Below are 12,384 nucleotides of genomic sequence, written 5' to 3'. Positions count from 1 at the left end.
TATGAAATCAACCAGCTTGGTTTTATTCCCATTTCACAGATGTGGGCCTAAGCCACCACCGCCATGTGCTATATCCTACCCTCACGGGGCAGACTGTGGGGCAAAGACCATGATTTACCTTCAAACAGCTTCGTTTTCATGAATCAGAATCAAGTGGACAGGGCTTCCCTGGCAGCACAGTGGTTAAGAATCCGCCGGCCAATGCAGGAGACACGGGTTCCATCCCTGGTCCGAGAAGATCCCGCATGCCGCGGAGCAACTAAGCCCGTGTGCCACAACTACTGAGCCTGACCTCTAGAGCCCGTGAGCCACAACTACTGAGCCCAGGTGCCACAACTACTGAAGCCCTCACGCCTGGAGCCCGTGCTCCGCAACGAGAAGCCCACGCACCGCAATGAAGAGCAGCCCCCGTTCGCCGTAACTAGAGAAAGCCCGTGCACAGCAATGAAGACCCAACGCAGCCAAAAAAAAGAATCAAGGGGACAGCCTTCTCCCCATCATATTCCCTCTACCTAGAATCTTCTTCATTTGGTAAAGCCTTACTCCCTTTCTAGGCTTAATTCAGAAACCAGCTCTTCTCTGAAACAGACTCCACTGAAATCGACTGAATGATTCCTGCCTCTGTTCCCCATAGCTTTTGTGAGAATACTGAGCACACCCTTTCATTGTTCACAGCACGCACATCTGTTTATTCCTGCACGAGTTAGTCTTTTTTTTTTTTCTTTTTGTCTGCGCCGCACGGTTTGTGGGATCTTAGGTCCCCGAGCAGGGATCGAACCCGTGGCCCACTGCAGTGGCAGCACGGAGTCTTAACCACTGGACCGCCAGGGAAGTCCCCAGGACTTAGTCATTTTTATATCCCTCTCGCAGAGCCTGGGAAAGGGTCTAGCATGAAGCAGCTGTTCAACAACCTTAGCAAAGTAAATTGTATGAGTGACCGCCACAGACAACAGGTAAGTAGAATTGTAACTATTCCTGCCCTTGAAGTAAATCCTGTCAGTGGGAGAGGAAAAGGCTTAAGAGTGAGACAGGAAGTTAATACGTATATTAAAGAGTGATTTTTAAGTGTAGATAAAGGAGGAAAAGGATTGGCCTAAATCCAACCACGACACCAGCACAGCTCAAGACACAAGTGAATGTAATTAGAGGCGTAAGGCGTTCATTCCTGCATAACCACGGGTTTCTTGTTCAATTACACAGTTTTCTTATATGTCCTCTTTAAGACAGGAAGCAAGGTGGGAACGATATTACGGATAATAGAGGCTCCTGACAGAGAAAGAATTCCAGTGGATACTGGCAGTTCAGCTGTTCTCTTCAGAAAGAGGCTTCAAGACAGCCTGCCTTTTTATTATGTCTGGTGAAGGTGAAAACGGCTGTTAAAAATATCAGCGAGGAGACATTTATGGAGTCCCTACCTCAGGCTAAATACTTGCGGAAAGTTTTCACAGATTATCAGATTCTCCTAATATGAGTTAGAGATCATGGTCCCCATTTTACAGGAAGAGGACTGAAGATCAGAACAATGAAATGAGTTGCTGAGATTGCAAACCTAGTGCCAGAGCTTTGATCCAACCAAATTCCGGGACCCTTCCTACGACTCCCTACAACCCCCTCTTTCGGTGTTTGGAACACTGACACTCACCTACTGCACTGTGTGAACATGATTCCTGTTTAAAGACATCTGGTTTAGGCTATTTCACATCTGCTAAATTGTAATCTGAGGATTCCTTTCACGTGAAGCTGGAGAATTTGTCTATACTCCTTGGGCATCTCATGGAAACCGCGCTTAGGTAACCTGTTGTCGTAGTAGTGATGGCTGACAGGTGTGTTCTCTCCAGTTTTAGAGAAGGGCCAGAATCCATAGAGTTTCACGTTCTCGCACAGTTCAACTGCCACGCTTGTGATCATCAAGCCGGAGGACAGGCGATACTCGGTCACACCCTTAGTCCTCCAGAAGAGGGCAAGGTTTTTCAGGTACTTGGGATGGAAAAATAAGACTCTTTGTCTTGCTTTAGACTCCTTCAGTGTGTAGTACACCTTAAAAGAGGCCGCCGTGTTGGCCCTGAAGGAAAATGCTGGCAGAAGGACGAATGCATCTCCATAGGTTGCAACGTCCTCCAGAAATATTGCTTTCTTTTCCTTTAAGTTCCCATATCTGCCAAAGTTTTAAAACATCATGATTTTAACAGTAATCATCAAAGGAGCAGTTTTGGTAACATGAGGCTGAATTCACCACTGGCCAAAAAATAGAACCATTTATATCACTGTATATAAAAGAGACAAACTGCAGACTCAGAACAAACTCATGTTAAGGAAGCATCTTGTAAACATCAGGGGTGAGGTCTTCATTTCTCTTTCTTGGCATATCTAGGCTCTCATTCCTACCTTCTTATGGGGCAATACCCTTACTGGACATACATTTTTTATATTATCTTCCAACTCAGTCCTTTTTTCCTAAGGTTGCTTTTTAATGACGAATTACCTTCCAAATGTATAATGCTGAAATGTTTTCTCAAACATAACACACTCTTAAAATATCTGTACATTAAAAAAATGCATTCAGCTGTACATTTGTATATACATGTTATTATAAAATAAGTTTCCTTTAGAAAGTCTAAAGTATCTATATGCATAAACACACACACACACACACACACACACACACATCTTAAATTTCCTCCATGGATTGTGAGAGCTCTATGTGTTTAATTTAAATAATACCTCAGTAAATATACTGGTGTGCATGACTGCGTGTGTTTAGAAAATAAGCCTTGGGGAGACAGGTACAATATTTTATATTCTCTTAAGCCATACTAGAACTATTTGAGGGGTGTATTCTACTAATAACAATTATTAGTCACTTCGGATGAAAATAGTTGAATAAACCTATATGTAGGATTTTTATTAAACAGCCAACATTTTGTAGTAGTTACATTGTGGAAAATAAAATACACGAATTATTTTTTAGTAATAAACTGCCCGAAATGAAAACTGGATTTTGCCAGGTTCTCCTAAGGGTTATTACTCTCTGAAGCTTCTAAATAGACTACGTTTTTTCAAGAAAGCGCTATCGAGACAAGAGTAACACTAAAATTCTGAAAGGAAATCTAAAAAAGGAACTTCACTATTAAAAAGTTCTCATTGGATTAGCAACATTCAGCTTATGACATTAGAAGTACAACTGGACATACCTCTTCTGAGCCACAACCTAAATTACCAAATATTCTTATATATTTTCCTAAAAAGCCATTCCAGCTGTATCAGAAGTCAGTCTCAGCAACAAGATTAGTGCTCAGACTAAGAAACAGGTTAAATAATGAGAAAAATGTTCTTGAACAGTTATGTAATTTGAGGTACTTACCTTAGTCTTATGATACTGGGATTTAGAGTCACCAGGTTGGTTTTAGTGCCAACATCATTGGTAACATTTCCTGTGGTTGGGGGGAGGTTACACCTGAAATTTGGAAGGAAAACTATTCTCAAAATATAACTTGTGAAAAAAAAATGTACATCCACATACATCCACACATATACATGTGATCATTCTCATTTTATTGGAGAAAATTATTGTTGTTAAGAGGACCCTCAGAATTCATCTGATTTCCATCGAAAAACAATAAGTACTGAACTCTTAGCTGGCATTTCAACACTGGATAAAATAAATGAATTTGATAAATGCTTTCAGTACTATGTAAGACCTTTATAAGTAACAAAACTAGAAATGACAATTACACCTTGCCTAGCTTTTGAAGAGTTCATGATCCTTTTATTAAAATTATTATTTATATTAATTAGATTCCCACAGAGGCATATCACCAATTTACAGATTTTAAAAAATTGAGGCACTGCGACTAAGGTTATAATGTCTGCCAGAAGCAAAGACTATATAAAAAAAATCAAAATTTCCTGATTCCCATATGGACTGTTTTTCCACCAAATTAAGCTGTTAATAAACAAAGCCTTAACGTTCTTACAATGATGTTTTCATATTGATGTTCTCATCCTCTTTTGAGCACTATTTTGTTTTTAAATTGGAAAACAAATTAAGAATTGTAATTCTGAGTAAGTGTATTCTTGTCACACAGAAAAGAGAAAGTATCATTTCAGAATTTCAAGTAGACCATTTCTTTAAAGCTATACATACAAAGGGAGCATCTCTGAGGAAGGCTGTTTAAACTTGATGTGTTCTGTAAGATGAGGTTGAAATGTTCTATTCCATGCTCTATGAAATATATGGATAAATGAAACATGTACTTCTCTCACTGATAAAAAAAGATACATCAGAAAACAAATAGGGCACCTTGGGAAAAATAAATATTAATTTAGATAAGAGGCCACAGAAATGTCTTCATTAGTGGGCCTCCTGTAACAAATCTACTTTCTAGAACAGTCTCATATTCTTTTGAAGACTCAGAGATGCTTTCCAACATGGTATCACTGGAGACCCCTAGAGGAAATATTGGGTATTGCATACACAGTACAGTAAAGCCACTCAGCCCCTATTTTTGCTCCTTACACACTTAACTGACAGCTCCCAATCTTCTGAAAGGAAAAAAAAAAAAGAGAATCAGCTTCCAGATGGTTTTATAAACTATGAAACATGTACAACCAAAACAGACATAGGCTTAAAAATTAAATAAATTTTAATGACACCAACTATGTACAGCCCCAATTTGACCTTTCAGTTTGGAAGGCTAACTTCAAAAGGAACTCTATATTCAGAAAAATGGCTGCATCAACAAATGCAGAATCTAGAAATATACGCATTTATTTTAGAGTTATAAATTAAGTAGCTGTTGAGTTTTTTGGGTTTTTTCCCCTGCTTGTTAAACTTAAACTTGTATTTCTTATATCTGCTATAAAGTAAAATGGATGTTTAGGAATAATATTCACCCCAGATGTTTTGGGAATTTTCAGTCTATAAAAATGTCTATTACGAGAAGAATTATTTATCTTCCTTATGGTTTTTCCATACTGAGTACTTTAACAAAATGGCTAAATCATGCAGGTATTGGCCATTTTCACATTCACCATGACGAACACATTCAATAATGGTTGGACTGCCAGGTCTGTTGTTCTGTTATTATCTTCAGCATAAAATTCTAAATGAGATTAAAGTGAGGGGGAGCTACTGATTCAGAAACATGTTTCTTTTTCATGGGCAGCATTAAATCAATAAAGCTCAAAGGATCTCCTCTGATGTATGCAATTTGTGCTCCTGAAATAGGAAGAAACGGATTTCAACTGACTTTATAAAAAGGTGCATTTCAATTGAAATCCACCCTCACAGGGATGAATCCTCTTTCCATCATATTCTGAAAGTGGAGATGCTCTGTGGCTTGTGTTATTAGTTCAGACACACAGAGAAACTACTTTTGTTTCTGTTTTGGCAAGCTAGCTTGTATTGAGATATAAACATTTTAAAAGATCAGAATTTAGAAGCTGCACATTTTTTAAAAATTTCAGGCCAGAAACCTAAATAAACATCAATGTTGTGTGGCTATACAATATCTAAGTCAGCATTTTCACAAGTATTACCTGAGAACAAAGTGTTCTTGAAATGCTCTGTTTAAGAAAAAAAAAAGTATCCTTAATATACTGAAGGCTCTGACAAGTCCTGCAGTGAAGACCCTCTTTGACTATGATCTCATGCAGGGTTTCTGGAAAGTTAAGTGACCATAGCGACATTCAGAGGAACTCATGATCCATTTAACACTTTTGGAAACACACTAGATAAATTGCAGGCTTAAGCAACAGAGTTCAAAGGTCAAAATTTACACAGAGTATCTTTAGCTTATTCATTTAAAATATCCAGCTGATCTTGGATGTCAAAGAAACCAATTCGACAGAGCTTACCTAAAAACAAAGTCGGATTTATCGATTTCGGCTCCGCAGAGAGACTGATTCAGAATCCCCCCATTTCCAACCACCGCACACTGATTGTAAGGGTACCCCACAAAAGGCTGAGTCTATCAGGAGAAAGGGAAAAACTGTCATAAAATAGCTTTAGTTTTAGAACCATAAACATCATCAGCTTAATTCAAGTAGCTTAATCTTTACACATGCTAAGGAAAGAAAAAGAACAAGAAGCAATACCACAGCATGTTAATCAACTTACGACATCATAAAAAAATCCTGTAAACCTGTTTCATTTCTCGAGAGGAATATATAGCATATCATAGATAAACATAATGTAATAATACAAAATATAATACACTTGTTCTTAAAATGTACTTTAACGTATTTTACATCACATAATTAAGTAAATAAATTGAGGATGAGAAAATCCCACATGGGCCTTTCGGACTAACAGGACCATTTCCAGCCAAAAATAGAAAAGAAAGCAATTCCAAGGTAGCATTCAATTCTCTATTCTTGGCCATAAAATTAATAGATAATTTAGTGAAAGTTCTCTGTGCTTCTTAAGTAGGTGGACCTTCAGGCTCAGTGAGGACAGATTTGTGCCTGCGGCCTCTGTACATGGTCAGCCACGGTGCTCCAGGGAGGCCCAGCAACTCTGTGCTGATTTGTTTCAAATTCATTTCTAAGGCCGGAATCATTTTTGTTTCCTCCAAGGACCCAACTGGCCGATCCCAAAAGACTTCCCACTTTTACCAAATCCTCCGCGGTCTGAAACATAACTTTTCAATTTGATAGTGTACTTTGCCTTTGCTGGTCACTTTTCCGGAAGTAAGGATGTGACCTTCACCAGCAGCAAGGGTGTCAGCTCAGAGTTCCGCGATGATGAGGTCCTGATTCACCTGCTTTGTCTCCAGAACGTGAGTGTAGGTCCTCAGGGGCAGAGAGCATGTTTACTACTTTTCATTTCCCCTGTCTTCTACTGCAGACCTCGCCTAGAGGACCACTGCTTTTTGATGGGTGACGACTGGCCCAATGGCCACCTGGGTGCAACCCCCAGCACCACGTTGGAACCCAGCTGTACCAGCTTATGGGCACCAACTGGTAAATATTCAGGAATTTCGTGAGCCGATTGTGAAACCACTGGTAAATTACAATCGCCACGATGGGGATATTTACACTGTTACGAATCAGGGAACCCTCCTGCCCAGTGTACCAGCCCCACTGGCAACGCCCCAGGACCAGCGTGGTTCTGAGCTGCGCAACAGATCCTGAATCACCCTGACTCCCGCGTGCTCCTGAATCTGCACTGGGAGATGCCAAACGAGTGACGAGAACTCTTCCAGCACGTCTGCGTTTGTCCATGAAAATGAAAACTCATGTTGCGCTGCTGGTGCGAGAAGCACTTTCCCGAGTCGTAACTTGTTAACACATGGAATCCATCCAACAACTTTGCGAGCATTTTACAGATGGGAAAACGGAGGCATGAGTTTAAGGAAGGGCTAGAAAGCAGCAGAGCTGGGATTCAAACCCAGGCAGTCTGGTTCAGAGTCCATGGTCTTAACCACAACACATTATACAGGTGCTGTCTGTCATTCAAGGGGTGAAAGGTTAACTGAAGGATGTGCCTTATTTCCCTGCACAGATGTGACCCCAGCAGAGTGTCTGGCTCTTTAATGAATGGTTCCCACAGACCCTGGGCTACTTCAAATCACTGAACTCCTAGCGCAAGATATTTTCAGACCGTGTTTACTAACCGATACGACAGTAAATTCTGAATTTTACAAACAGGGCAGAATGCAAATAGGCTCTTTATGGTACAGTAGAAAAGATTACTGAGGGGAACGTATCTCCAATTAAGCACTCAAAATAACGAACGTTTTTCTCTGGTTTCTTGGTCAACTAAAGGAAAAAGTCCATATGCTTTGCTATCTTACGTTCAGTAAGAGTTCAAATAAATGACAATTTCAACGTTCCTTAAAATAAGGCTCCTAAGAAAACGCAAATCTGGGCCACTTAACTGCCTGCTTGTTGCTAACTCGGGTTGAAAACCAGCTTCGTTGTTTTCCTTTCAAGTAACTAAGCAAACCTTCGGAGTAAGTGACTTCACACCATTTCACCCAAAGCATCTATTGCGATCTGCTCGCTGTGTGCCCCACAGAACAAAGCAGGGTTGGGGTGTGGGAAGCAACCTCGGATGCTGTGTCTGTGGAAGGGGATGTTGAAGAAACACAGAAAAGTGACCTCGCTTTGCAGCTGTTACTGTATTAACTTCGGAATTTCCTCCCCCTAGTTTTAAAAAGTCAGTATTAATTTGGAAAGTGGATGCTGTTGCTAATTGCATCCAGAATTAACAAGCCTATGCTGCTAAGTTATTCTTTTCAAGGGGCCAAATCAGAAGCAAAAAAATACCTGCAGCTCCTCTGTTCTGACCAGCCTAAGGCAAGGACAACACTAGCAACAATGGCAAGAGTGAAAGAGTCGCTCTCTGTGGAAGGTCTTCCCTGATAAGGGACAGAAATATTCTTTAGTTGTTATCTTTTCAGCTATTGGTAATTTCGGTGCATCACGAGGGGATTTTCAGAATGCCGTAGGAGTTATTTTTTTGGTCCCCGTTCCCTTCCGGAAAATCTGCAATATTTTTTCTCTAACATTGTGTATTGATTTTTCGTTCATTCCCAGAAAATTATACTTCCTTTGAATTGTAATATTAAAAAAAAAATTGGAACAACGTACATGACAATAAAATAGTTGAAACAAGTCAAAGGTCCAGCAAAATGGAAATAATTGTAAGAACTGAATAGTCTACAGTTGGTAAACAGCATATATAAAGCGATCCCGTTTTGACCACTGACTTGGCCTAACTGCTTTTCATCAAATCATAAAAAGATGCCTGAGGGCTTCCCTGGTGGCGCAGTGGTTGAGAGTCCGCCTGCCGATGCAGGGGACGTGGGTTCGTGCCCCGGTCCGGGAAGATCCCACATGCCGCGGAGCGGCTGGGCCCGTGAGCCATGGCCGCTGAGCCTGCGCGTCCGGAGCCTGTGCTCCGCAACGGGAGAGGCCACAGCAGTGAGAGGCCCACGTACCACCAAAAAAAAAAAAAAAAAAAGATGCCTGAGAGTGTAGTTCATCAGCAGTGGGATATTTTCAGGAGAAAAATTCCCCCCAAGTTTGGATTTATAGTGTAATGATACAGTATCATTACTCATTAGTTTAAATAACGAATATGTAATGAATGCATCTGTGCACTGGGGAACGCCCTAGGAGCCTGGGATACATAAGAACACAGTAGATAAAAATCCCTGTCTTGTGGAGGTTATGTTTACGGACCGCAAATTCTTATGTATTTACTTCCCAAAGACTAGTCACATAAACCTACAGTTCTTTGTGAAGGAATTGATTTAGTCATGGAAACTGACAACTGGAGGAGTCTTATTGCAGGTGAAAAATGGGCATCTTCCCAAGCCCTGGTAATTACTATGCAGAAAGCCCAAGTACCTCATCTCATTCAAGAATGAGTCATGAAGACTCATGGGCTGGAAGAGCTTATCATTTAAGATATAAATACCATTCCCCGCAGAGCCACAAGTATTCAAAACTGCCTTGGACTGCCATACGTATCTTACACAACGCAACAGAGTGTGGCATTTTAATGAATTAACTGCTCCATTCTTATATCTTTTTTTTTTTTTTTTGCGGTACGCGGGCCTCTTACTGTTGTGGCCTCTCCCGTTGCGGAGCACAGGCTCCGGACGCGCAGGCTCAACGGCCATGGCTCACGGGCCCAGCCGCTCCGCGGCATGTGGGATCTTCCCGTACGGCACGAACCCGTGTCCCCTGCATCGGCAGGCGGATTCTCAACCACTGCGCCACCAGGGAAGCCCCCATTCTTATATCTTAATCTGAGCCAACATTCACCTTAAATGTTGACACAAACCACAAGAAATTCTCACTCACCACTGGCAACATATCAAAAATGTTCTCTCTGATTTGGATTTTGCTTTTACTTTCCACCTCGTAACTCACGTTAGTCCCGACGGGAGTGTTATTTTGAGAAACAATGAAGTTTTGAACGGCATCACAACACGAAGCAAGTTCCACTCTGCAAAGCATAAGGATAAAAGTGAGTCAAGGAATAAGATTAAGAAACCCAAAATAGAGACGACGATGGAAAACGCAGAAGAGGATTTTGCCATACTGACTTTCAGAGAGAAGATACCTCATTCGCAAAGATGACATTTTTATCTCATTCCATTCTAACTGTCCCTGGATGGTGCAAGAGTGCTGTGGTAGGACTAAATAGCAAAGAACATTAACGTACTTACACTCAGGTAGGGACCGAGTCACCCATAGGAAATACTGATTATATAATGGTTTAAATACAAAGACTTCTTTCTCATGATAATGTTGTAACAACAGAGAAAATGGCAGAATACCTTCTAATTATTTTATTAAACAGTACAGAAGCTAAATTAAGACCAGTGTCACAAATCATCACCAAAATATGTAATCATTTATTATGAGACAAGTTCAATGAAAAGAAGCATCATTCAATACAGTGATTTTTTTTGAGCTTCACTGAGGTATAATTCACAAATACGTATGGGGAATTCCCTGGCGGTCCAGTGGTTAGGACTCTGCGCTTCCTAACAGGGGGTCTGGGGTTCTATCCCTGGTCGGGGAACTAAGATCCCATAAGCCTCGTGGTGCGGGCAAAAAAAAAATTCACAAATTGTTTATGTTCATGGTTTAATATGCATACATCCTGTGCAATCATCACCATAACCACGCTAATCAACATGTCCATCACCTCGCATAGTTATCTTTTTCCTTTTTCTTCTTCTTTTTATAGTAAGAATTGAGATTTACCCTCTTAGCAAATTTCAAGTATGCAATACAGTACTGCTAACGACAACTACACTGCTGTACTTTAAGGACCGAATTTTTAAATGACGTGAATTTCAAGTTGCCATTCTTTACAGAAAGCCCAGAAAAATGTAATTTAGTACTGAACTCTATTTCCAAACTATTCCTATGGAGTGAAACCTTATTGTCAGAATGCAGACCCAGAAAGGTCCTGCCAGGGGTTGTTGGAATTTGCCCCCAACCTCTGGCAGGTGAATTCAGAACCACTCAGAATTTATATTTTGCTTATGTAATTCTCCGGGGGTGTAGACTCCATAGCGTCTCTTGATAATTATTCCACAGTTTAATCAACCTGGAAGTCAAGAGACTCTTTGATTTGCACAACTGAACTCTCTTCAGTTAAATCCACCTCCCTGGTTAGTTTTTCATAGAATCTCTCCATAAAAAACACTTCATGTAATTGAAAGCGGTAATCATCAAGCACAACTTGAACCTTTTCAATTTTGAAGCATTTAGAGAATTTCCTCTTCTCTCAGATTTTCTCCATGAGACCAGTTTTTTCATTAAGATCACCTTGTTCATCTTTAAACCTTTACTAATTTCTCCATTTTACTTAAAAATATATATTAAAGTTGGATCCTACCATAGCACAAGGAACAGTGACTTTTCAGCAGACAGAGCTGACTGTGGTCAGTACTGATACCCTGAATTCCTAACTGGTCCTTTCCCATCGCATATTTTTTTTTATTGGTTTTTGGTCCTGAAGGGTGTACTTTTATACATGTTCCTACTGAATTTGGTTCTTTTGAAAGAATACAATGCTCTAGGCTGTCATAGTCATTTTGAATTATATTCCAGTCTCCGTGAATGCCAGTAATTCTCAGGGTATGAAAAGTCAGTGCTGTGATATTTGTACCCTAAAAATCAAGATTTTCAAATTACTTCATATCAGTTAGCTGATATTATTAAAATAGTACATTCTTACTTGAATTCTATCACCTGCTTATTATTTCTCTTTGTATTTCAGAACCTACCATTTCTAATAGCTCATGGAGACCAGACCAACAAAAGAACAAATTGAAAATGAAATGATGTGTAGTCAAAAACATGATACTAAGTATTTGAAATTATAAATTTAACTTCATAACAATTCATGTGACATATTGCAAACTCAGAAATCCTTATGTGTTTATAATTTTAAATGTCTCTTTTATGCAGCATGTTGAGAAAGGCAATGGAATAGATTCTCATTTACCTTTTACAAGTAACTTAATTTCTCTAAGGATATTTGGTGCTTGAAAGAATATTGCATCACACAAAAAAACCACTAAGCAGGGCTTCCCTGGTGGTGCAGGGGTTTAGAATCTGGCTGCCAATGCAGGGGACACAGGTTCAAGCCCTGGTCCAGGAAGATGCCACATGCCACGGAGCAACTAAGCCTGTGCACCACAACTACTGAGCCTGCGCTCTAGAGCCCGTGAGCCACAGCTACTGAGCCCGTGCACCACAACTACTGAAGCCCGTGCACCTAGAGATCGTGCTCCTCAACAAGAGAAGCCACCGCAATGAGAAGCCCGCGCACCGCAATGAAGAGCAGCCCCCGCTCGCCGCAACTAGAGAAAGCCCGTGCGAGCAACGAAGACCCAACGCAGCCAAAAA

General features: G+C 40.4%; 1 protein-coding gene across 1 annotated transcript in view; it reads right to left on the bottom strand.

Moving 5' to 3' along the window:
* Positions 1 to 1,686: 1,686 nt before the first annotated feature.
* The window catches only part of ST8SIA6 (ST8 alpha-N-acetyl-neuraminide alpha-2,8-sialyltransferase 6), a 135,793-nt gene continuing 125,095 nt past the window's right edge, over positions 1,687 to 12,384 (bottom strand). The window contains exons 5-8 of the mRNA XM_030832384.2: positions 9,817 to 9,961; positions 5,857 to 5,969; positions 3,362 to 3,454; positions 1,687 to 2,155 (exon numbers count right to left, since the gene is read on the bottom strand). Of these exons, the coding sequence (XP_030688244.2) occupies positions 1,687 to 2,155; positions 3,362 to 3,454; positions 5,857 to 5,969; positions 9,817 to 9,961 (820 nt within the window). The remainder of the gene's footprint in view (positions 2,156 to 3,361; positions 3,455 to 5,856; positions 5,970 to 9,816; positions 9,962 to 12,384) is intronic.

Source organism: Globicephala melas, chromosome 2, assembly GCF_963455315.2.
Source record: "Globicephala melas chromosome 2, mGloMel1.2, whole genome shotgun sequence".
In the NCBI taxonomy this organism is placed as follows: domain Eukaryota; kingdom Metazoa; phylum Chordata; class Mammalia; order Artiodactyla; family Delphinidae; genus Globicephala; species Globicephala melas.
The sequence above is the reverse complement of the archived record's forward strand: the minus strand, read 5'-3'. Positions and strand labels throughout refer to the sequence as shown.